Source organism: Symphalangus syndactylus, chromosome 13, assembly GCF_028878055.3.
Source record: "Symphalangus syndactylus isolate Jambi chromosome 13, NHGRI_mSymSyn1-v2.1_pri, whole genome shotgun sequence".
NCBI classification, from domain to species: Eukaryota; Metazoa; Chordata; class Mammalia; order Primates; family Hylobatidae; genus Symphalangus; species Symphalangus syndactylus.
Window position 1 is genome coordinate 113,890,818 of NC_072435.2, and position 26,901 is coordinate 113,917,718.

Below are 26,901 nucleotides of genomic sequence, written 5' to 3' on the forward strand. Positions count from 1 at the left end.
TAAAACTTGTAAGTTTTTAAAACTTATAAGAAAGTATTTGAAGGGTCAGTTAAAATTATTCTACATGATTTCTCGCGAAATTTGAATTCCTATTTTACAGGGAAGAGCAAGAAAGTGTGTAATTGGGATTCATGCACTAGGCTTAAGGTTCTAAAGAGGAAGGCACTGGGACCTGCTACCATTTACATTACTGCATATTTGCCAATAAATTTATGTACAAAATTCAACTGAATATTACAGTGCCAGAAAAGCGAGCAGCTCTTAAATGCCAGTAATTGGAAGAGATATGCTAGGTAGAGGCCTGTGATTTTATAGGAGGCCTTAACAATTCATAGTTTTGGTAAACATTAATTGGCTAACTTACCAAGTACATTGATTGAGGGGGAGACCTCAAATACGTGGGCAACAGCTCAGTTTCGCATTGTAATAACTTGATTTATAAGGATAACCAATGACACTAGAATCCACATTCTCCACAGGACAGACCAAAACAAAATTTATTCATGTACAAATATGTGCAATTTTATTAGTTTGTTTTATCTCTGATAAAAATTAACTCCTTAGAAACATGGTTTAGGGCTCTGCTTCTCCAATTAAAAGCCACAATGTATTTTCTAAGTTTACTAAATTGAGGAAGTTGAAGTACACCAGAAAAATTAAAACTTGAAATGACACTGATTTTAGCTGACACATATGTAATTAAATAACTCAAGTATATTTTTAAAATAATGCTATTTTTATAGTCCAAATAATAGGTTCAAAATTTTAACCTACTTTAAATATAATAATACTAATAGTATAATTCTTTGCTTCCCCCTACATTTTTTTCCTTTTATAAAATCATTGTTAGTTTTCCAGATCATTTTCACAACAGAGATCACCATCACTAAAAGTCTTCAAATATTATACAAGAGACCACAAAATGGAACAAAATTTTCGTCTAACAGTGGATATTCATTTCAAGTGCATTAGGAAATGAATTTTAAAATATTCATAAAATATTCACTGCATAAAACAGGTTCAAAACTCCAAAGACAGCTTATGAAGCTATTTAAAAATGGGAGAATGTAACTTGAGAAGTAGGCTCAAAGAAATTAAAGTATCAACTTTACTGGAAATATTTTCTGTTGGTTATACTGCCCCTTTAAGTAACAGTGCCTTTGTAAAACACCACTATACCGGGCTCCCAGAGTTTCTGAACTGCACACATCTTAAGATTAACAACGGAAAGGGTTAATTTCTATTTTTATGCAGTTATACACTAGATACAGATTATTTACAAATGATAAGGCTGAAATCTTCAAAGAATGATTTTAGAAGATTAAGAATAATAAAACCACTTTGCCAAGGCAAAATATATGGCATGGTTATAATTTATCTTTAAAACATTATCATCCAGGAACAAACAAAAATAACTCCTTGAAATACCAGTTTTAAGTAAACCTACGTTAACCTGGTAAACTTATCACGTTGTTGTTTTTTTTTTTTTTTTTTTTTTGAGACAGTCTCGCTCTGTTGCCCAGGCTGGAGTGTAGTGGCACTATCTCAGCTCACTGCTACCTCTCCACCTCCTGGGTTCAAGTAATTCTCGTGCCTCAGCCTCCTGAGTAGCTGGGACTACAGGTGCGTACCACCATTCCCAGCTAATTTTTTTGTATTTTAGTAGGGATGGAGTTTCACCATATTGCCCAGGCTGGTCTCAAACTCCTGAGCGCAGGCAATCTGCCTGCCTTGGCCTCTCAAAGTGCTAGGATTACAGGCATGAGCCACTGCGCCCAGCCCACAACACTGTTTCATCACAAAAAATAAATGTCTTCAGATTAAAAAGGAAGCTGCCATAATGTTTGTTCAAAATCTTCGGTAAAGAGAATTGAATTTCTATAAAAGAGTGAAATATGTGAAGCATGAGGCACACAAACTTTACTATTATACCTTACACAAGGGGCTTTCCTTTTATTTGGAAGTCTTTCCTTTAAGTGTCTGACCATTACACTTCTGAAATGAAGGTTCGTGGTGTAGGCACTTGCCTAGAGTTTCTTTTTCTAAATATATTTTCTTCCCTTATAGAGCTGGAGTCTCACTATGTTGCCCAGGCTGGTCTTGAACTCCTGGGCTCAAGCAATCCACCCGCCCTGGCCTCCCAAAGTGCTGGAATTACAGGCGTGAGCCACCGCACCCGGCTACTTGCCTATAGTTTCTAAATGAACTTGACTTTAACCTAGAAGTCACTCCTCTGGACTCAGTTGTGCTTTGGGTTTACTTTTATCACAGTACTCATCACACTTACTTGTCTGCCTCTGCATAAGGCTGTGGGGTTTTTGAAGGCAGAGTAAATGTCGTTTGAAAAATCTCAGTCTCCCTAGCACCTGGCATAGTGCTTGATACTTAGTAGGCATTCAGTAAATGTTTGCTGAATAAACAAACACAAGAATATAGGTCTGAGGAGATTTTGAGAAAATGACATTTTCTTTTGGATTATTTAACAGAATTCAAATTTGTATTTCATAAAAACCTGCCACTCTGTACTCTAAGGAAGTCGTAAAATAGTGACACACACATAAGCACACCTTTACACAGTGGGGTGCAGGGGGATGTATCTAAAAATGGCTTTTATTCGGTGATGAGAAACCTTTCTAAAGACTCCCACACTTGCTATGCTGTGGAGAAGGGACCAGCAGACCCACCACTTTTCTTTGTTTTGTTCATTTCAAAATTATTAAATTATTGTTGAAGCAGGTGTAGCTATCAAAAGCTGGGGCTGGAGGAAGGGGAGGAGAAGATGAAAAAGCATATCTTAACTTGGAAGGATAGTTGGAGAGAAAAGATGACTAGCAAAAGGCTGAGGAGAAGTGTTGTATGACTGCTCTGTTTAAGAAACATGACCTTCATATGTTAATTTACTTTTACTTTGCCAAATGTGAGTTGAAGAGACAAAGAACCCACCCCTCTATTCAGCAAAAATAACAGGAAAGGCCACTGAAGCAAGTGAAAATTAAACTAGAACATCCTATTCCCTCAAGGACATTTCTTTTTTTTTTTTTATCCCGCAAAGGTGGTGAAAGCTGTTCTTTTTTTAAAGAGGGTAGGGGAAAAGAACTAACATTGACTAATAGGAAGGGTCAAATAAAGCTTTAGGAGTCAGGGTAGGATGGCTTTTTTTCCCCTCCACCAGACGGAGTCTTGCTCTGTCACCCAGGCTGAAGTGCACTGGCACCATCTTGGCTCACTGCAACCTCTGTCCTCCCCGGGTTTAAGCAATTCTCCTGCCTTAGCCTCAGGAATAGCTGAGATTACAGGCGTGTACCACCACGCCCAGCTAATTTTCGTATTTTTAGTAGAGACAGGTTTTCGCCATATTGGCCAGGCTCGTCTCGAACTCCCGAACTCTTGATCCACCCGCCTTGGCCTCCCAAAGTGCTGAGATTAAAGGTGTGAGCCACCGTGCCTGGCCAGTAGAATGACTTTTTTAAACAACAGTTTCTGGAGCACTTATTCTATTTTATAGAATGAAGTGTAGCCCCATTTAAAAAAAAAAAAAAAAAAAAAAGAAAAGAAAAAAATGTTCTCTAAATAATCCCTAGAAAGGGACCCTTATGACTGGCGTTCAATAAGCGTACCTAAAATAACACTGATTCAAGAACAATGCTTTTAATATATTAAAGTCTTATGATCTATACTAATAGAAGGCAGCAACAGGCAAAGGGAATTAATTTTATACTTTAGTAAAATAAAAATACACCTTTTGATTAACAAATTTAAAAGATTTTGCTGCTTAGGATAATATTAAAATCTATTTGCTATGGCTCTATACACAATGATTTTAAGCAGTAGGATGGAGGCTCAGAAGTAGGCTAGATGACAAGGAAACAAACTGGATTAAAAATTTGTACCGGAGTCACTTGTGAATAATCAAGAATTGAGGTGTGAAGTCGTGTCCTTGGCCATCTTCAATTTAGTTCACAGGACATTTATTGAGCACTTACTATGTAACAGACACTGTGCTATGTGGTAGGTGAAAAAAAAGGTTCCTGAAGAACTACCAGGCTAGAGATGTGGTGATGTTCTTGCTATTGAAAAAAGTAGTGTGGCCCACACTAGCCAGGGGGAAAAATAAGTACCTAAAGTTTGTTTTGTCAGAATATGCTTTTAGCCTTATCAAATCATTCTTGCTCAAAAAGAAGATTGGATTGGGCTGGGCGCGGTGCCTCACGCCTGTAATCCCAGCACTTTGGGAGGCCGAGGAGGGTGGATCGCGAGGTCAGGAGATCGAGACCATCCTGGCTAACATGGTGAAACCCCGTCTCCACTAAAAATACAAAAAATTAGCTGGGCGTGGTGGCGGGCGCCTGTAGTCCCAGTTACTCGGGAGGCTCAGGCAAGAGAATGGCGTGAATGCAGGAGGTGGAGCTTGCAGTGAGCTGAGATCGCGCCACTGCACTCCAGCCTGGGCGACAGACTGAGACTCCATCTCAAAAATAAATAAATAAATAAATAAATAAATAAATAAATAAATAAATAAAAGAAGTTTGGATTAGGATTCCCTCAGGGCCTGGGAAAGACCAGAGTAGAGGCAAGGACTGGAGAGTAAGTAACCTGGAATTCTGATGTCAAAGGAAAATTTTCAGTGTCCCACTTTACATTTTGGGGGCTTGATCTGTGGTAGAACTGTCCTGCTAAAATCAAGGCATCTTTATTCTGGATGCAGAGCAGTTAAGTGTAAGTCATGCTCTCACTAGCTACTCATGGATTTCACTTTATTTATTTTTTTAAGGTTCTTCTTTGAAAAAGCAAATTTATTTCCTATCCAAAATGGTAATCTGTTTCAGATCTGTTTTGACTATTAGTCAAATTAATTTGACTAATTTAAGATATCTCTGCTTGTGAGCCGAGATTGTAACACTGCACTCCAGCCTGGGCAACAGAGCGAGACTCTGTCTCAAAAAATTAAAAAAAGAAAAGAAATGTCTGCTTGATTATAACAATCAAGGGACAAAAGATTCCTTCTCCCATATTCATATATTTTGGTATTTATTAAGCATGTTCTTATTGTGTTGGGTACTCATTTAATTTTCATTTAACTATCATTTAACTTTTTCAAACTGTAAAGATAGCTAAGATTATTTAACCCTTTTGATCCATTATGTTCAATGAACCAGTAGAGTATGATATTTAATATTTGGTAATTAATTTATTCCTTGCCTTCTTTTTGGTTTTGTTGGTCTATGCATTCATTCCACAGTTATTTACTGAATGTCTATGCTGTGCCAGGCACTATTCTAGGTATTGAATTTGTTACTTGTCCAGAGTAAAATAAAACTAACAGAGGCAGATAGATAGAACTATAAATTAGTTTCCTCATTCCTAAGTTTAATATACAAAATTTTCTGTTGAGAGTTAAAAATCCTATTTATGTTCCCAAGTGAAAAAGTGTTAGGAATTTGAGTAAACCACCCATAAACTTTATGAATAAATTTTATTTCTATTGTTTTTAAAGAAAACACATTTTAAAGCTCAGGTATAAGAACTAAATGGATTTCATGAAAAGATACCATATTTAACATTAAGTTTTCATATATATTCTATTTTTTGAGCTCACTTACATTTTAAAGGTAACTCATCCAAAGTCTTATTTGTGAATGTGTTTTGATTTTCTTCCATCATATTTCCTCTATATATTTCATAATAAAACAGAAATAGGCCGGGCGCGGTGGCTCATGCTTGTAATCCCAGCACTTTGGGAGGCCGAGGCGGGCGGATCACGAGGTCAGGAGATCGAGACCACGATGAAACCCCGTCTCTACTAAAAATATAAAAAATTAGCCGGGCGTGGTGGCGGGCACCTGTAGTCCCAGCTACTCGGAGAGGCTGAGGCAGGAGAATGGCGTCAACCCGGAAGGCAGAGGTTGCAGTGAGCCGAGATCGCGCCACTGCACTCCAGCCTGGGTGACAGAGCGAGACTCCGTCTCAAAAAAAAAAAAAAATAAAATAAAATAAAATAAAATAAAATAAAATAGAAATATATAATTTAATTCTTCCTGATCTATATATTTTTTGTGGATCAAATACAATTATCTTCTACTTCAGAATATAAATTTTATCTGTTCTACTTAAGTTATCACATCAAGGAGAGAAAAGTATTGAAACACTCATATTATCACAAGGTAGGTCTATGACAGCATGCAAAAATAAAATTAAAAATCCCATGAGTTCTAGACCAGGGTTTTCTTTCTTGTTGATTATGCCAGTAGTGTCTTTCTTCTAATTCTGGCTGCCTATCTGAGAAGTCGTGGAGCAAAAAGATCCAACTGAATTCCTCTTTTTTGCTCCCTATACTCATAGAGCCCCAGGGGTAATAGAAAGGGAAGTGCCAGACCTGTCAGCACTCATGATCACTGCCTCCGAAAAGACAGCCCAGCAAAACCTTCTTTTTCTTTTTTTTTTTTGAGATGGAGTCTCACTGTGTCTCCCAAGCTGGAGTGCAGTGGCGCAATCTCGGCTCACTGCAAGCTCCACCTCCCAGGTTCACGCCATTCTCCTGCCTCAGCCTCCCGAGTAGCTGGGACTACAGGCACCCACCACCATGCCTGGCTAATTTTTTGTATTTTTAGTAGAGATGGGTTTCACCATGTTAGCCAGGATGGTCTCGATCTCCTGACCTCGTGATCCGTCCACCTTGGCCTCCCAAAGTGCTGGGATTACAGACGTGAGCCATTGCGTCCAGCCTCAAACCTTCTTTTTTACTCTTCAAATACATGATCACTTGCCCATGTTGAAAGGACACCAGCTGGCAATGCTGATCTCTTGGTAGATTTCTGCATCTGTCTGACATCTTTCATTTCCTCAAATTGCTTCCATGCCTTCCTGATAATCTGGGTCCTTTGCTGTCTCTCTGGTCCTGACGCACTGTCCACATAGCACACCAGCCATAGCTTCTATGGCCTTCCTCTTTTCCTTGAACATACTAAGCTCTCTCTGTCTCAGTGCTCTTGTACTTGTTGCTTTCTGACTCATTCCCATCTCTTACCCCAGCTGGCTAGCTTCTATTTGTTTCTGAAATTTCTGCTTAAATGCCACCTCATCAGGTAGGCTTTCCTTACTCCCTGCTAGAGTAAATCCTCCTTTTACCTGAAGCAAGTTTCTTTCTTTCTTCTTCTTCTTTTTTTTTTTTTTTTTTTTTTTTTTTTGAGACGGAGTCTTGCTCTGTTGCCCAGGCTGGAGTGCAATGGTGCAATCTCGGCTCACTGCAACCTCCGCCTCCTGGGTTCAAGCAATTCTCCTGCCTCAGCCTCTTGAATAGCTGGGATTACAGGCACACGTCACCAGGCCCGGCTATTTTTTGTATTTTTATTAAAGACAGGGTTTTGCCATGTTGGCCAGGCTGGTCTCAAACTCCTGAACTCAAGTGATCCACCTGCCTAGGCCTCCCAAAGGGCTGGGATTACAGGTGTGAGCCACCACACCCAGCCAAGAAACATACTTTTGAAAAAGCATACTTCTAAAAGGGCACAACCAACAGGTTACACTCAGGAAGACTTGAAGGTCTACAGTATTAAGATTATTGGTTTAGAGAAGGACTTATCAAATTCTTCAACTTATTTATCGATGATGACGGACATCAGAGTAATGAGACAGGGAGATGAAGAAATAGGCACAGATGTAGCCTGTGTAGTCCTTTGTTACTTTTTGACTGTAAGAAAACTGTCACATGCCAGGTTTAGTCCCACACTGCAGTTGCAAAAAGATAACTGAAACATCTGGATGCTAAGTGACTTGAACTGGATTCACTATGATTGACAAGGCCCACCTCTGTGGAGGGTACCAAGAAACCTACCTTCTTATGCACGACGGAGGAGCTGGAATTGATTGTGTTTTCATCATCGTGCATCATGACAAGTTCAGAACTGCTCTCGTCCATGACTTCCTGCATGCTATTCACACTGCTGCTCTGGCTGCCTGTGCTCACAGACATGCTTGGAATGGAATGGTTGCTGCCCAGGCTGTCCATTTCCCTGTTCAGGCTGGTTCCATGTTCACTGTCCTATAAAAATGGGGCATTGAAGTTAGAAAAACAGACTGAAGATAAAGAGTCCATCCATTGACTAAAGTATCAAGCACACTCAATTTTGCAGTGTTAAGTTGCTTTTCTGTCAATCTGCAAAGATGAACTTTTTATGTACTGACTCCACTACTCCTCCACCATTTTCAGACATTTCAAATTCACTTCCTATGCCTTCCCCAGGGGCCATTCTGGAAATGGGTCATAAGGCTCCAAATGCTGCCATCTCAGGGCTTTCCCCTGTCACACACACTATAATATTATCGTGTTGCTATTCAGTAAGCAAAATCAAGCCAGGTTTGTAAGGGACCTTCTGGAACATCAAGGAGCTAGAGGAAGACTGCTGGCCACTAAACAGGTGAGCTCTAGGATATCTGCAAATACAGCAGTGGTCACTTGAAAAAGTAGAGTGGAAAGAGTTTTCAGATATTTGACAAGCAATATGCTCCCTCTGCAAGTCATTATTGAGTAACTTCATATCTAAGCAGAGATATTAATTCTACTTTCCTGGACAGGTAATTAAAGTCTGCCTCCCTCAAGCAATTCTATCATGCTTATCTCTGTAATCTTATTAAATATATCTGTTAAATAATACTGGTATTCATCACTACTGGCCCAAAGACTAGTATTTGAAAAGTGGTAAAATAATCAGAACATATAATTTATCCATCACAGTGGGATATCTTTTGATATAAGATTGAATAATACAATTAAATCCATTTAGCTACAAATAAATCTTTTTCTCAAAAAACCATACGGTACACATATAACTTTAATAAACTGTTACTTAGCCATGGCAATATAAAAAATTACCGTGTAATATAAAATGGAAGATCATACATTGTATTTTTAATAGACTTATTTTCCCAATTAAAGGGGATCATTTCTATATATGCAATCAGGAAATTTTATAGTTCAATGCAACTTTCTGAGCTTCATTTTTAGAATTATTGATAAAATACTTTTATGTTTATTTTCTGTTAAAAAGCTAAAATACTCTTGCTCTTGTTCTGTCTATGTTCTGAAATCTTACCTCTTTAACTACATCCCTTTCTTCTACCTTCAGTGCCTCTGACTCTGCCCTGGCTCCATCTCTACTGCATTTAAAGACGAAGAAGCCTGCCTTATATTTATGGATCTCTCTACATGCTGCCCATTCTTACTTTTCCTTCTTAACCCAATTTCTGAATCTTAACATAATTACTTTTTTTTTGCTGTCTCCCCCTTATCAACTCCCATGAATTATACAACCCCAGTAATCTACTACTCATTCTACCTAGTCCTGTAAACTGCTTTTACTAAGGTCATCAAGGATTCTCTAACTGAAAACTTCTATCTGTATACTGGCAAGAATATATAATGCCAGGACCTTAAACTCAAACGGCACGAAACTGAAGTCATCCTAAACCTACTCTTTCTCCCTGGTCCTTTTTCTCTGTTCTTGGTATTGCCATACTCCTAGCCACGCAGGCTCAAATGCTCAGAGTCACCTTAAACTCCTCATCTGTCATTGTCAATGAGAAGCCATGGATTATCAAATCTACCTCTACGATGTTTCTCAAAAGTGTTCCCTTTTCCCCATTTGCATCGACACTGACCTTACTACCTCTTGCATGGACTATTAGCCAGGATGTTGCCCATTCAAATCCATGTTACACTCTGTTGCTAGGATAATCTTCCTAAAGCACAACACCTTTCTGAGTCTAGAATACCCTATGCCCATTTGTCAGAAATCACCCACATCATGTCCTGCACGAAACCTTCACTAATCCCACCAGCAGACTTATTTTCTCCCCATGATGGACCCGTGCAATGGGGCTACACCTCTGTAGCACTTTTCATATTTCGCCTTATATAAGTGTTATTTTATGAACGTCTCTTGTACAACCCTTCATGTCTCTTAAGGCAGACAGCATCAATTAATTTTTATCCTCAAAAGTTTTTCATAGTGCCCAGTCTAGAACTTTTTCACATAGTGGGCATTCTGTAAGTGCCTGCTAAAATGAATTGGACCTACTTCCTCATCTTCCTGTGACTCATTCAAGGGTCCATTCCGTGTCTCTTGGAAAAGTATTTTTTTCATTTTTCGGTACTGTAGGTTATCTAGCTCACGAACTGCATCTTTTGTCCTCTGTATGAGGTCAATGAGGACACGTAGTGGCCGGTCTCGTCGAACAAAGTCATGCTGATTGAGGGAGGAGAAAAAAATAAACTGATAATGAAGAAACATCCTTAGGTGCAAGGTACAGATATAAAAGGATATAGAGAATCATAAAATAGTTCTATGGATATTACACAAATAATAAAATATGATTTTTGTATCACGTGTCCTTCCACATTTTGTAAATCTCATAAAGAGATAGCTATGCTTTTTTCTTCTTCCTTAAGCCCCATTGTGCAGATGTGAGAATTCTTTTTAAAAATTGTACATATTTAAAGTATATGGCAACATGTTTTGATACACATATATATAGTGAACTTATTTCTACAGTTAAGCAAATTAACATATCTATTATCTCATATAGTTACTTTTTGGTGGCAAAGTACCGAAAATCTTTAGTCTTAGCAAATTTCCCAGATATAATACAATATTATCAACTATAGTCCTCATGCTGTAAACTGGATCTCTACACTTATTTATCCCACATAACTAAAACTTTGTACCATTTGACTTTCATCTTTCCATTCCCCATCCCTTTCAACCACCTTTCATTTTGTGTTTTATTCTTTTGTTTAGTTTCCACATGTAAGTGAGATCGTACAGTATTTTTTTGTGTGTCTGGTTTATCTCACTTAATGTCTTCTGGGTTCACGTGTATTGCTGCAAATGGCAGGACCACTTTCTTAAGACTATATATATAATAAATATTATAAATAAATAAATATATATAATAAAATATTATTCAGTCTTATATATATTATTGAGTCTTAAATACCTATATCACATATACCATAATTTCTTTTATCCTTTCATCCACTGATGAACACATAGGATGTTTCCTTATTTTGGCTATAGAGAAAAATGCTGTGATGAACATGGGGGCACAGGTATTTTTATGAGGTGCTGACTTCATTTTCTTCAGGTATATAACCAGCAGGGGGATTACTGGAACGAATAACATTTTGTTTTTTGGGTTTCGGAGGAACCTCCATACTGTTTTCCATAATGGCAACCCCAATCTACATTCCCACCAACAGTACATAAAGATTCCCTTTTCTCTATACCCTTGCCACTTATTATCGCTTATCTTTTTTGATAATAGCCATTCTAACAGGTGTGAGGTGATACCTCATTGTGGTTTTCATTTCCATTTCCAATGATTAGTGAATGTTGAGTATCTTTTCACGTGAGAATTCTTGAGGTTTACTTTATCTTGTAAGTAATAAAAAAATCACTAGAACTTTAAAAAGTAGCAGGTAGGCTTGTACCTTTTAAATCTGAAACTATATAAGCAGCAGAAGCAATGCATAGTATAGTCTATTCTTTTTTTTTTTTTTTTTTTTTTTGAGATGGAGTCTCGCTCTGTCGCCCAAGCTGGAGTGCAGTGGTGCGATCTTGGCTCACTGCAACCTCCACCTCCTGGGTTCAGGTAATTCTCCTGACTCAGCCTCCTGAGTAGCTGGAATTACAGGCATGCGCCACCACGCCTGGCTAATTTTTGTATTTTTAGTAGAGACGAGGTTTCACCATGTTGCCCCAGCTGGTCTTAAACTCCTGAGCTCAAGTGATCCACCCGCCTCAGCCTCCCAAAGTGTTAGGATTACAGGCGTGAGCCACCACACTGAACCTTGTTCTATTCTTATTATAACTTGCCTCAATCCTCACCCCCATACACACTATCCCTTGAAAAACAGACTTGTGAAAATTTTGTTCTCTATTTCTGTGGTCATATAGTGTATGCTTGAAAATATGCCAGTTGTTCAATTTATCCAGAGGTCAAAATTCTGGCAACTTCATTTCCCCAATAAAAAAAAGGGTCTCTGAGGACTGAAAACAACTGCCCTAAAGTCCATAAATTATTCTTGATATAAACATCCCTCACTTTCAATATTATTAATGATTGTTACATAATCTGGTTTCCTAGTTTCTCAGCCCACAGCAGGTTAGACAGAGAATAAGAGTGGAGAAGTAGGCCTGGTGCGGTGGCTCACGCCTCTAATCCAACACTTGGGGAAGCTCAGGCGGATGGATTACTGGAGATCAGGAGTTCAAGACCAGCCTGGCCAACATGGTGAAACCCTGTCTCTACTAAAAATACAAAATTAACTGGGCGTGGTGGCGTGCATCTGTAATCCCAGCTACTCGGGAGGCTGAGGCAGCAGAATTGCTTGAACCTGGGAGGCAGAAATTACAGTGAGCTGAGATCACACCATTGAACTCCAGCCTGGGCAAAAAGAGCGAAACTCCATCTCAAAAAAAAAAAAAGAAAAAAAGAAAAAAAAAAAGAGTGAGGAGTAAAGGATTGAGGACTGGGAAAGGTAGGGTTACCACCTGTTGTAAAAAGAAGTAGCTTTTGTAAGTTCTCTGACAGCTTAAGAGTAGAGAAAGAGAGAAATTTCATAACTAACAGTCCTATCAACCAAACAAACAAATAATAATAAAACAGAGGTTTGTGGGCTATTTTGCAAAAGGGCAAATGCCCCTTATATAGCCCCTTTTATGCCTCAAGAGTTCATGAAACACTGTCTCTGAGCCCTCAAGAAGTGACATTAGGCTGGGTGTGGCAGCTCACATCTGTAATGCCAGCACTTTGGGAGGCCGCGACAGGCTGATCACCTGAGGTCAGGAGTTTGAGACTAGCCTGGCCAACATGGTGAAATCCCATCTCTACTAAAAATATAAAAAATTAGCTGGGCATTGTGATGCATGCCTGTAATCCCAGCAACCCAGGAGGCTGAGGCAGGAGAATCGCTTGAATCTGGGAGGCAGAGGTTGCAGTGAGCCGAGATTGCGCCATAGCACTCTAGCCTGGGTGACAGAGTGGGAAAAAAAAAAAAAAGACTATTTTTTGAAGGCAAAAGTTCAGTTATGTGGAAAATTTACTTATGTAAAATTGTAATTTGAAGACATTGGGAAAATGAGATATAATGTAGTGGGCCTTAGCTGATGAAATGAATTTAATTTCTGTATAATTTAAACAGATAAAAAAATAATAGGGTCCTGTGAGAAAACAATCTATATGTCTTGTAGTTCTGCATTCTGACTCTCTTAGAGGAATTGCGGTTTTTGCTGTTGCTTTTATAAAATACCTCTTCCTAGGCAGAGTCCTTTTTGAATAAAAAACATCATTTCCAAAAGCAAGTGTAGCCTGCACATTTCAAGGATGAGAAAGAAAGGAAGAAAGTATTATCATTTTCCCCCTCTAGTGCTTACAATTATAAAGAGCTAATCGGTTTTTGGTAAACTTAAAGCTATGACTTAACATCATAGAATTTTAGAATGGGAATGCCTCTTAGAAAATTTTCTGTTTCAAGGCTGGGCATGGTGGCTCATGCCTGTAATCCCAGAACTTTGGGAGGCCAAGGTGGGCAGATCACCTGAAGCTAAGAGTTCAAGAGTTGCCTGGCCAACATGGTGAAACCCCATCTCTACTAAAAACACCAAAATTAGGGACCAGGCATGGTGGTTCACAACTGTAATCCCAGCACCTGGGGAGGCCGAGCACTTGGGGAGGGGGATCTGTAATCCCAGCACTTGAGGAGGGGCATTACAACTGTAAACCCAGCACTTGGGGAGGGGGATCACATGAGGTCAGGAGTTCAAGACCAGCCTGGCCAACATGGTGAAACTCTCTACCAAAAATACAAAAATTAGCAGGGCATGTTGGCACGTGCCTGTAGTCCCAGCTACTCCGGAGGCTGAGGCAGGAGAATTGCTTGAACTTGGGAGAAGGAGGCTGAAGTGAGCCGTGATCACACCTCTGCACTCCAGCCTAGGTGATAGAGTGAGACTCTGTTTCAAAAAATCAAAAATAATAAATAATAAGTAAAAATAAAAAATACCAAAATTAGCCAGGCATGGTAGTGCCCGCCTATAGTCCCAGGTAATCGGGAGGCTGAGACACGAGAATCAATTGAGTCTGGGAGGCAGATCTTGCAGTGAGCCGAGATCAGGCCACTGCACTCCAGCCTGGGTGACATAGAAAGACTCTGTCTCAAAAAAAAAAAAAAAAAAAGAAAATTTTTCTTTTTCAAAGTGAGAAAATTTGGGCCCTGAGAAGTTAGGTGATTTCCACAGCTAATTAGTAGAAGAGCTACGGCTGCAACTCAGGCTTCAAAAATTTTTTCTGCCGCGGGTGTGGGTGGTGGTAATTTTCTGGTGTCCTACTACCATAATTACCTTTCTAAAATACAGGTATGATCATTCATTGCAACAGATACTACAGGCCACTAACCCCCCATTCCAACCTCTTTTTTTTTTCTGAGACAAAGTCTCACTCTATCACCCAGGCTAGAGTGCAGTGGTGCAATCTCGGCTTGCTGCAACCTCCGCCTCCCGGGTTCAAGCAATTCTTGTGCCTCAGCCTCCCCAGTAGCTGGGATTACAGGCATGCACCACTACGCCCAGCTACTTTTTGTATTTTTAGTAGAGATGGGGTTTCACTATGTTGGCTAGGCTGGTCTCAAACTCCTGACCTTAGGTGATCCACCCACCTTGGCCTCCCAAAGTGCTGGGATTACAGGCATGGGCCACAGCTTTCAGCCCCAATCTCTCCCTCTGTCTCTCTCTTTTTTTTTTTTTTTGCCTTACTTTAAGCACTAGGAAGTAAAGGAACTGAACCCAAGCCTTCTTTGTGGTTACAGATCACAAAGTGACTAAATTCTGGCCAGTGAGATGTAGGCAGAAGTTCTTGAGGAATGTTTTATTTTCTAGAATAAAAAGGCAAGACACGTGAGGAGAAGGTGTTTTACCCTTTGTTCTCTCTCCTTCTTCCTGCCTGGAATTAAAACTTGAGTCCTGGCAATGTAGCAGCCATTTTATGACAAAGACAATAAAAGCTACATGCTAAGGATGGTGAAGTAGAAAGAGAGAAAGAGCTTGGGTCGATGAGGACATTGTTGAGCTGCTTAGAGCGTTGGACTGCTTACTCCACTTCCTTTCCCAATGTCCTGGACTTCCTATTACATGAGAAACTCTTACCTGTTTAAGCCTTTTACAAACAGATACACTCTACATCTTAATATCTCACCGTCTCTTAGATAAAGTATAGCCTTTTACAGCCAGGTTCCTGCTTGTATTTCTAGGTTTAAATCTACTCATTGCTACTCCTCCTTCCTACACAATAGTACATTCTAAGTAATTCTAAACCCGTGCATACCTTTCACACCTCTAGGCCTTTGCCTTCACATCTCTATGTTCTCTCTGCCTGCAATCCCATCTACTCATTGCTTTTTTTATTTTTATTTTTTGGGACAGAGTCTTGCTGTTTCGCCAGGCTGGAGTGCAGTGGCACGATCTCGGCTCACCGCAACCTCCACCTCCCAGGTTCAAGCAATTCCCCTGTTTCAGTCTCCCAAGTAGCTGGGACTACAGGCATGTGCCACCATGCCCAGCTAATTTTTTGTATTTTCGTAGAGACGGGGTTTCACCATGTTGACCAAGATGGTCTCAATCTCCTGACCTCGTGATCTGCCTGCCTCGGCCTCCAAAAGTGCTGGGATTACAGGCGTGAGCCACTGCACCCAGCCTCCTCATTGTTTTTAAAAGCCCACTATTCTCCATACCCCTACAACTGGAATGCCCTCAGACTCTTTTAAAAGGACAATTTTATTGTTCTCAAAAATATGTTTACTTTCAACATTCAAATAACACAGAAAAATGCATAAAAAAAGAAAATCGGCCGGGCACGGTGGCTCATGCCTGTAATCCCAGCACTTTGGGAGGCCAAGGAGGGTGGATCACCTGAGGTCAGGAGTTCGAGACCAGCCTGACCAACATGGAGAAACCCCATCTCTACTAAAAATACAAAATTAGCTGGGCGTGGTGGCACATGCCTGTAATCCCAGCTACTAGGGAGGGTGAGGCAGGAGAATCGCTTGAACCAGGGTGGCAGAGGTTGCTGTGAGCCGAGATCGTGCATTGCACTCCAGCCTGGGCAGTAAGAATGAAACTCCGTCTCAAAAAAAAAAAAAAAAAAAAAAAGAAAATCACCCGAAATTCTACCATCTTGAAATAAATACATAAATATTAAGTTACAGAATATCATTTTAGACCTGTCCCTCTCTTTCTTTCAGAACAATGAATAACTAGAAATCATTTTACATGGGAATCTTATTATACAAGCTAATTTTATATATAATCGATTTAATTAAGGTATACTTGAATTTAACAGGATTAGAAGAGACTGAATTAAAACAATTGCATAGGCTGGGCGCGGTGGCTCATGCCTATAATCCCAGCACTTTGGAAGGCCGAGGCGGGTGGATTACTTGAGGTCAGGAGTTTGAGACCAGCCCGGCCAACAGGGTGAAACCCTGTGTGCACTAAAAATAGAAAAACTAGCCAGACATGGTGGCGTGTGCCTGTAATCCCAGCTGCTCAGGAGGCTGAGGCAAGAGAATTGCTCGGGAGAATCTCGGGAGGCGAAGGTTGCAGTGAGCCGAGATCGCGCCACTGCACTCCAGCCTGGGCAACGGCGCGAGACTCTGTCTGACACGCACGCACACACAAATAAAAAATTAAAACAATTGCTTAACTTTAGCTGTAATTTCTTCACCAAAAGAGTTTTCTGTTCCTAAAAGATCCTCTAAATTTAAAAAAAAATTATTAAAGGCTTTACGAAATTGAAGTTACTTTAGTTCTTTTGTCCTATATATTTTAAGAAATATTATTGTTCATCTACTCTGAAAGACAAGGAAATTAGTATGCATATGTTTTTCCTGCCCTTAGATTTTTCTAATTACATTATTTTTACATTGCAAATGTTTGTAACATTTACATCTGTCCTTTAACCATTTCAATAATTTTACCTCAGTTGTTTATTTAAATGGATTAAGTGTGAAAGTGATGTTTTAATGTCAGGGCAAAAATGTGTGGAAAAGATGGGTTATTGAAAAATATTTGGGAGTAAGGAGATAGCTTAACTGGGAGAAAAAAAGGTAGATTTTTACCTCACTCCTTGTAACAAATTTTTGCATAACTCTCCCCACCTCCTTTCCACAAAACATCAGCATAAAGAATGTCAAAAGAGAAATAGGAACAAAAAATCCAAGGTCTACTATAAATTAAAAAGGAAATACAAATGGCTTTTCAACATATGAGAGAGATGTTCAACATCTCCCATAATGCGAAATACCAATTAAAACTATAGTGAGAAAAGTTTTCACTGATCTGACAAAGTTCAAAAAGTATCAGTCTTCATACCTTCACAGTGGGACTATAAATTGGTGCAACTGCTTTGAAGGACAAATGGGCAATATCTATCTAAATTTAAAATCCACACTGATGAGCAATTCCACTTCTAGGAATTTCTTTATTTTTATTTTTTAATTTGTATTTACTTTTTATTTTTTTGAGATGGAGTTTTGCTCTGTTGCCCAGGCTGGAGTGCAGTGGCACGATCTCGGCTCACTGCAACCTCTGCCTTCCGGGTTCAAGTGATTCTCTTGCCTCAGCTTCCCGAGTAGCTGGGATTATCGACGCATGCCACCATGCCCAGCTAATTTTTGTATTTTTAGTAGAGATGGGGTTTCACTATGTTGGCCAGGCTGGTCTTGAACTATTGACCTCGTGATCCGCCCACCTTGGCCCCACAAAGTGCTGGGATTACAGGTGTGAGCCACTGTGCCCAGCCGGAATTTATTCTTTAGATATTCTTATACAGGGACAAAATGCCATATACACAAGGATATTCACTGCAGCACAGTTTATAATAGCAAAAGATTGGAAACATCCTAAATGGGTCGGTGAAACAAATTATGGTCCATCTGAGAATATTATGGAGCCATTAAAAAGAATGAGGTAGCTTTGCATGTAGTAATACAAAACAATATCCTAAGCACACTGTAAAGTAAAAAGAAAAATCAGGGTGGAACTTTTTTTATAGTTTGCTGTCATTTGTGCAAAAATAAAAACAGTATTTACTTTTATATGCATAAAACATCTCTAGAAGGAGAGGTACAAAATAGGTGCAGTGGTTGCTAGTGAGGGGGCCTGAAATGGGAGGGAGATTTCTTTTTCATGTTCTACCTTCTCTTATTATTTTTTGAGACAGAGTCTCGTTGTTGCCCAGGCTGGAGTGCAGGGGCACAATCTTGGCTCACTGCAACCTCCTAGGTTCAAGCGATTCTCCTGCCTCAGCCACTCTATTAGCTGGGACTACAGGTGTGAATCACCATGCCTGGCTAATACTTATATTTTTAGTAGAAATGGGGTTTCTCCATGTTGGCCAGGCTGGTCTTGAACTTCTGGCCTCAGGTGATCTGCCCGCTTCGGCCTCCTAAAGTGCTAGGATTATAGGTGTGAGCCATTGCACCCAGCTCTTCTTCTTCTTTTTTTTTTTTTGAGACAGGGTTTCATTCCCATCACCCAGGCTGAAGTGCAATGGCAGGATCTCGGCTCACTGCAACCCCTGCCTCCCAGGCTCAAGTGATTCTCCTGCTTTAGCCTCCCAAGCAGCTGGAACTACAGGCGCATGCCACTGCACCTGGCTAATTTTTGTAGAGACGGGGTTTCATCATGTCCAGGCTGGTCTTGAACACCTAGGTTCAAGTGATCTGCCTGCCTCAGCATTCCAAAGTGCTGGGATTACAGGTGTAAGGCACTGTGCCCAGCCCCAAGTTCTACCTTCTACTGTATTTTTCCTTTTGGAAATTTGTGAGACCTATTTAAAATGAAGAACATACAGCTTCTTTAGCCATACAAAATAAATAAATATTTGGGGAGGGGCCTCTTTAAATTCAATATTTACCATCAGCCCTTTTACCAGTTTTTCCAGTCCCTCATTCATTCTTCCTGCCTGCCTTCCTCCCTCTTTTTCTTCTTTTTGCTTCATCTCTATATTGGCTAGATTCTGTTATTGAGCAATTTTTAAAAGGAAAGCGCCGAAAGGTTGCATTGCCTAAATGTGTGGGGCTTGAAGACGTCAGCTGCCTTTATAATTTAAGAACATCTTGGCTGGCTCACAATTCCTGGCTTATATTTTATTTCCCTTAGAACTCCGCAAACATTGTTCTATTGTTTTCTGGCTTTGACTGTTCCTGAAGAGGTAGGTCTGGAGCCAGTTGGTTTTTCCACCCCAACATAAACTTTTTCAGTCTGCTTGTATGAATCTTTCTTTATTCCTAGAGTTCAGGGACTTCACCAGGACATGATTTATTGATCAATGAAGATCAGTTTCATGGTCCCCACTCTTCATGCATGGATCTGCTTAAATGTTACCTCCTTGAATGGCCTTCTCCTCACCTAAAACAGCAGCACCTGTCAATCTTGATGCTAGTCTAATTTATTTTTCTGCACAATACTTACCATCAACTGGCACTATAACATACATTTATTTCTTTTCTTTCTTTTTTTTTTTTTTTTTTTTTGAGACCTAGTGTTGTTCTGTTGCCCAGGCTGGAGTGCAGTGGCGTGATCTTGGCTCACTGTAACCTCCGCCTTCCGGTTTCAAGTGATTCTCCTGCCTCAGCCTCCTGAATAGCTTGGATTATAGGTGCCTGCCACCACGCCTGGCTAATTTTTGTATTTTTAGTAGAGATGGGGTTTCACCATGTTGGCCAGGCTGGTCTCGAACTGGTGACCTCCTGATCCTCCCATCTCAGCCCCCCCAAAGTGCTGGGATTACAGGCGTGAGCCACCACACCCGGCCTACTTATTTATTTCTTACTCCTTGTAAGTTTCACAAGGGCAGGCACTATGTTTTTATTGTGTACTACTGTATTCTCTGTGCTTAGAATAGTACTTGACACCCAGCAGACAATCAGTAAATATTTGTTGAATAAATAGTTGGCCCATTTGATTTGGTCCATCAAATCAAGATGGAATCAAATCAAAGGAAGATCCAAACATTTCCAGAAAAGTTTTCTTCAAGGATATCTTTAAATATCTTCTCCTCCATGTGTTTTGTTTTCTTTTTCAGGAATAATAGGTTGGCATATATTAGATCTCCTGTGTCTTCCAAATGTATTGTTTTCTTTATACTCATCTTTAGAACTTTTATTTTTTGCACTTAATTCTATTTTATTTCCTTAAGCATATTCACCATTGGAAACATCCTAAATGGGTTGGTTTACTACATGTTCGTTGCTTATAATATGATTTTTTAAACTGTTATGTTTTTTCTCTTCCATTTTTTTCTTTACCTCTGCCCATTTGCTTTTTATATCCTTTTGTTGTCTGTAAACTTTAACATAGCTCAAATTTATTCATTTTTTCCTTTTTTTTTAAAGAGATGGTATTTTCACTCTATTGCCCAGGTTGGAGTACAGTGGCACAATCATACCTCACTATAACCTCAAAATCCTGGGGTCACGTGATCCTCCTGCCTCAGCCTCCTGAGATGCTGGGATTATAGGCATGAGCCACCATACCCAGCTCCACATTTTTTCCCCTTTTATGGTAGTAATTTTTATGTCTTGGTTTTTTGTTTGTTTTTAAGATCTTTGTGTACTTCAAGGTAATAAAGATATTATTGTGTGTTTCTGGTGTTTTGTTCTGGTTGCTATTTTCCCCTAAAGAAACATGGAATTGTTCCTAAGTAGTTCATGTTTAAAACACGTAAGGGTTCCACAACAAAGGAGAACAAGATCAAGCCCTTTGTCCTGTTGCTTCTCTTACCACACTCCTGTGGCCTACTGCTCACAAGAAGTAAAAACTTACTTGTCACCTAGCGAAGGTGTTCTTCAATTATAAAGGCAAACATTTTTAAGCTTTACAAATTGAGGCAATACAACTCTTCTGAGTTTTTCTTAAAAATGAACAAACAGAACTGCTATACAATAAAAGCCAGCCATTCTAGAGATGGAAGAAACAGAAAGGGCTGAAAAACATACATGCAAAAAAAGGATTGAAGAAATTTAGACTATTGTGTGCCAAATAAAACACTTCTACTGTAAAAGATTTCCACATACTACACTGATATTGATGCAATACACTGCCTATGTATAAAGTCTACAGTAAAATATTACATCAAAAGAGATCCTTGGTGATAGTTAAATCAAATAAATGTGGTTAACACGATACTCTTATCACTAACATGTCACAATACTATGTAAATGTCTACTCTATATAGTTATCATATACCTTCACTGCCTGAGGATTTGGCAACGACCTAACTGAAAATCCCAGAGTTGGTGTTTGAACCACCAGTCAGCTCTGTCCTGAGACCACTGGATTAATGTGTGTGCAGATGTTAGGCCCAGGAACATCACAATGATGACTACAGCAAGGAGGAGAAATATTATTTGTTATAAGGCAAAAAAGGAACAGGGAGGGAGGGGAAAAAATGGAAAAGACAGGGAAAAAACTATCCACAGGGAATACATAGCACATACGTTGCAATAATCTTGCTATTTCTATGCCTAGCTACTTATCTCAGGATAAATGACAAGGCAGCACGTTCTAAACCACTTTGTCATGATGAGCTGCCACAGGAATGATTTATTATATTCCACTATAACATGACTTTAAATCCCCCTCCTCAAATATAAATTTGAAAAATTACCCTTAATAGTTCTGCTGATGTTGGCCTTTCCTGAGGTATTTTCTGCAAGCAGTAATCAACAAATCTCCTAAAGGAGTCTGTCCTGTGTGTGTAAAAACACAAAAGAAAATAAACTCAGGGTCTGTAGAGCACACTGATTACTTAAAACAATTTTCATTCAAGGGAAAATTTTGCATTTAAGGAGATTTTAAAAAATAAAATCTTTGGAATACCAGGAGAACTGGAGCATTTCCAAATTATGATATCTAAAATTCTTTTGGATAATGAGTGAGGACAAGTTTCAAGTTAGTCAACATACAAATACATCTTAACATATAAGGAAGGTCAAATCATAATATACATCAGAAAACAAAAATACTATGTTTATATGAAATAGTTTTATATACATTTTTCTCTCCAAAGACAATAATTCTCATAGTCTCAACTCTATATTCTTAATTACCAATTGTTAATTCCTCTGCCACCCACAATCTATAACAAAGTAGTAAAATTTGAAGCATGAGGGATGGAGAACCCAGGAGTAGGCTTCCTGAATAAAAATTCTTCCTATCTTAAAAGTTCCATTTTACCCATTCTTCTTTAATATTGCTCCTTTTAAAATAACTCTTGTGGCCCAAATAGTTATAAAAATGTCATACTTTTCAGCAAGGAACACTGTATCTGAATAGATAATGTATGCTCTGTCTCAACACATTTAAGTGTACATATAGTTTTTAAAAAAAAAGACAACTGGAGAAATAATGACATCATAGAGGGCCCCTTATCTCTGCTGAGAAGTGATATCAGCTGAGATGATCAATACAAGACTATCACGACCTGGGACAATAGACTTGTTAGGAGGGTAGCAGGGCATGTTCCCTGCAGGATTTCGGTTGCTAGACACATTAAGAACACAGTGCAAGCCATGGTGAAGGCAAAAATAAGTAAATCTATTATGTGTGCACGTGTAGACAGTTGATGCTTGTGAGGCATCAGTGTCACTTATAACAACATACAGTGAAGGAAAGAAATGCTTTCTAGGTCAGATATTTAAAATGTAATGTAATAAAAATGCCAAATACATACGGTGATTTTCTTAGAGATTTAAAATGATAGCAGAGTCTTACCATTCATTAGACTGTAACGTTGGGGAGTCATTCTGGGCAATGTGATATAAGGCACTCATTGCATTCATGTTGAAAAGGGGGGGCTTCCGTTCCGCTGGAAGAGGAAAGAAACACAATAAAGTAGTTCTTGAAGGAAACCAGGCAGACAGAGAAATAAGAAACTATAAGCAAAGCTTTGCTGCTAAATCAATAGCTCATTACTGTCATCATGCCACATAATCCACTTATTTTAATCTCTAAGGTTGGCCCAAGATAGCCATTCAGAAGAAGCTGCCGGACATTAAATGTACATTGGCAAAGCTCCTAACAGAACTCATTTCAAAAGAGTGAAAGAAAAGTTTTCTCTTTTTTTCACATAGCTTCAAAAAATTGGCTTTTGCATATTTTCCCACAATAGGTGTGAAGATCTTTGCATGTGTGTTTTAGCTCAAAAATATATATTCTCTCCTTGAAGTCTGAGTATTTGGTGAAAAAGAAAAAGAAAAAAATTCATATTCACTTAAAAAATTCAGAAAGCAAAGAAACATAGAATAAGGAAAAAAGATTACTATAAAATGCAATTTTTTTTTTTTTTTTTTTGTGACAGAGTCTTGCTCTGTCACCCAGGCTGGAGTGCAGTGGCACGATCTGCAACCTCTGCCTCCTGGGTTCAAGTGATTCTCCTGCCTCAGCCTCCCGAGTAGCTGGGACTACAGGCGCCTGACATTGCGCCTGGTTAATTTTTTTTTTTTTTTTTTTTTGAGATGGAGTTTCGCTCTTGTTGCCCAGGCTGGAGTGCAATGGAGCGATCCCGGTTCACTACAACCTCCGCCTCCCAGGTTCAAGCAATTCTCCTTTCTCAGCCTCCTGAGTAGCTGGGATTACAGGCATGAGCCACCATGCCTGGCTAATTTTGTATTTTTAGTAGAGATGGGGTTTCTCCACGTTGGTCAGGCTGGTCTTGAACTCCCAGCCTCAGGTGATCCACCCACCTCGGCCTCCCAAAGTGCTGGGATTACAGGCGTGAGCCATTGTGCCTGGCCTAATTTTTGTATTTTTAGTAGAGAGGGGGTTTCCTCATATTGGCCAGGCTGGTCTCGAACTCCTGACCTCATGATCCACCCACCTTGGCCTCCCAAAGTGCTGGGATTACAGGCGTGAGCCACTGCACCTAGTCCCAAAATGAAACATCTTAAACATCACTAACAGAATGGCTGGGCACGGTGGCTCACGCCTGTAATCCCAGCACTTTGGGAGGCCAAGGTGGGCGGATCATGAGGTCAGGAGATCGAGACCATCCTGGCTAACATGGTGAAACCCCGTCTCTACAAAAAAAAAAGAAATACAAAAAAATTAGCTGGGCATGGTGGCAGGCACCTGTAGTCCCAGCTACTCAGGAGGCTGAGGCAGGAGAATGGCATGAACCCGAGAGGCGGAGCTTGCAGTGAGCCGAGATCGCGCCACTGTGCCAAAGCCTGGGCGACAGAGTGAGACTCTGTCTCAAAAGAACAACAACAACAACAAAAACAAAAAGCACTAACAGAGCATGGGAGATAAGCCAATTATATTCAGTAAATACTGTCTGACGCCTGATTCAGGCCAAATAATTGCTAGGGGTGAGGGGGGAGAGAGAAATGGAAAGGAGGAAGAGGACTATAAATTATAAATAAAGTCTGGCCCATCCCACTCTAAAGAGAAACTCAGTGAGTCAGGCATTTATTTTTTAATTATTTATTTTTTGAGATGAGGACCTGCTCTGTTGCCCAGGCTGGAGTGCAGTGGCACAACCATGGCTCACAATAGCCTTGACCTTTCAGGCTCATGAGATCCTCAACCTCTTGAATAGCTGAGACTATGGGTGTGTGCCACCACGCTGGACTAATTTAAACAATTTTTTTTTTTTTTTTTTTTTTTTTTTTATAGAGGCTGGGCGCATTGGTTCACACCTATAATCCCAACACTTTGGGAGGCCGAGGCCGGCAGATCACCTGAGGCCAGGACTTCGAGACCAGCCTGGGCAACATGGTGAAACTTGTCTCTACTAAAAATACAAAATTAACCGGGCATGTTGGCACAAGCCTGTAATCCCAGCTACTTGGGAGGTTGAGGCAGGAGAATCACTTGAACCCAGGAGGTGGAAGTTGCAGTGGGCTGAGATCGTGCCCCTGCACTCCAGCCTGGGCAACAGAGTGAGACCCCGTCTTAAACCAGGCTGGTCTTGAACTTGTGGGCTCAAGCTATCCTCCTGCCTCAGCCTCCCAAAGTGCTGGGATTACAGGCATGATGCACTGCATCTGGCCAGGTATTTCCTGGTAGAGGATTTACTCCTCCCCAGACCACCATGATCTCTTTATTGGAACTCCTCCAACTCTCCCTTGGCATACTGGTCATTTGGCATGTGCTCACCTATTACATCTACATCATCATACAAATCTTTTCTCTCAAAAGAAATCATAAGCTCTAAGAGCACAAGATCTTATAACCTGAATATTCTTTTTCCTTTACTTATTCCCCCAGAATTTGTAATAAAATGCGATTCACATATTAGGGGTTCCATTTGTGGATCGAAGGAAACAAACAAGGCTCTAGTTCTGAGTACAGTTAATTTTATGCTATTTATTAGTTGTTATGGAATAGAAGATAAATCACTATCGGGCCGGGCGCAGTGGCTCACGCCTGTAATCCCAGCACTTTGGGAGGCCAAGGTGGGTGGATTACGAGGTCAGGAGATCGAGACCATCCTGGCTAACACAGTGAAACCCTGTCTCTACTAAAAATACAAAAAAATTAGCCAGGCATGGTGGCAGGCACCTGTAGTTCCAGCTACTTGGGAGGCTGAGGCAGGAGAATGGCGTGAACCCGGGAGGTGGAGCTTGCAGCGAGCCGAGATCGCGCCACTGCACTCCAGCCTGGGCAACAGAGTGAGACTCTGTCTCAAAAAAAAGGAAGAGAAGAAGAAGATAAATCACTATCTCTTTCAACTGTGCTTACCCTAATAGATTTTTTTATATAGTCTCACTTTCTAATTCATAATCTGATCTCTAGTTTCATCAGAGCACCTTAGTTTTTAAGTAAAGGCTCTTCTTCTATTAACCACTTCTAAAATGACAAATTGGGCTTATTCTATGCAGTTCAAAAAACAGAACAAGGCTAAGAGGTGAAGTTATAGAAAAGACATTTTCACTCACAGAAGGAAAAATTTGTACACAGCCAGAGTAGGTAAAAAACAAAACAAGAAACCAGAATGGACAAGGTTGAAAAGTAGTAAACTTTAAGTCATTTAGCAGCACTTAAGCAGATGACAACTATACCTATTCATTTGTTATATTTTGGAGGGGCATCTTATCCTTGATTAAGTGATTTCTGTACCTCTGAAATATAGTAGTCTAGGCCAGGCACAGTGGCTCATGCCTATAATCCCAGAACTTTGGGAGACTAAGCAGGCAGATCACCTGAGGTCAGGAGTTCAAGACCAGCCTGGCCAACATGGTAAAACCCTGTCTCTACTAAAAATACAAAAGTTAGCTAGGTCTGGTGGCATGTGCCTGTAATCCCAGCTACTTGGGAGGCTGAGAGGAGAATCACTTGAACCCAGGAGGCGGAGGTTGCAATGAGCTGAGATCATGCCACTGCACGCCAACCTGAGTGATGGAGTGAGACTCTGTCTCAAAAATAAAAAAAAATTAAAAAAAATGAAATACAGTAGTCTCTATATATAGACAGTTAATTTTATGTATATATATGTATTTTATGTATATATGTATATTAATGTATGTACGTATGTATGTATATATGTGTGTGTGTATACATATGTATACACACACACATATGCACTTTTTTTTTTTTTGAGACAGAGTCTCGCTCTGTCACCAGGCTGGAGTGCAGTGGCACGATCTAGGCTCACTGCAACCTCCGCCTCCAGGTTCAAGCGATTCTCCTGCCTCAGCCTCCTGAATAGCTGGGACTACAGGCGCATGCCACCACGCCCGACTAATTTTTTTGTATTTTTAGTAGAGACGGGGTTTCACCATATTAGCCAGGATGGTCTCGATCTCCTGACCTTGTGATCCACCTGCCTTGGCCTCCCAAGTATTTT

General features: G+C 40.0%; 1 protein-coding gene across 12 annotated transcripts in view; it reads right to left on the minus strand.

Moving 5' to 3' along the window:
- TAOK3 (TAO kinase 3) overlaps positions 1 to 26,901 on the minus strand; it is a 229,242-nt gene that overhangs the window by 42,609 nt on the left and 159,732 nt on the right. For 11 of the 12 annotated variants that reach the window (XM_055235583.2, XM_055235584.2, XM_063614549.1 and 8 more), the window contains 4 exons: positions 22,827 to 22,920; positions 21,721 to 21,802; positions 10,074 to 10,241; positions 7,832 to 8,038 (listed from right to left, as the gene is read on the minus strand). In XM_055235583.2, coding sequence (XP_055091558.1) covers positions 7,832 to 8,038; positions 10,074 to 10,241; positions 21,721 to 21,802; positions 22,827 to 22,920 — 551 coding nt within the window. Of the gene's footprint in view, positions 1 to 7,804; positions 8,039 to 10,073; positions 10,242 to 21,720; positions 21,803 to 22,826; positions 22,921 to 26,901 lie in introns of all 12 variants that reach the window. The other variant, XM_055235581.2, reaches the window with a different exon arrangement.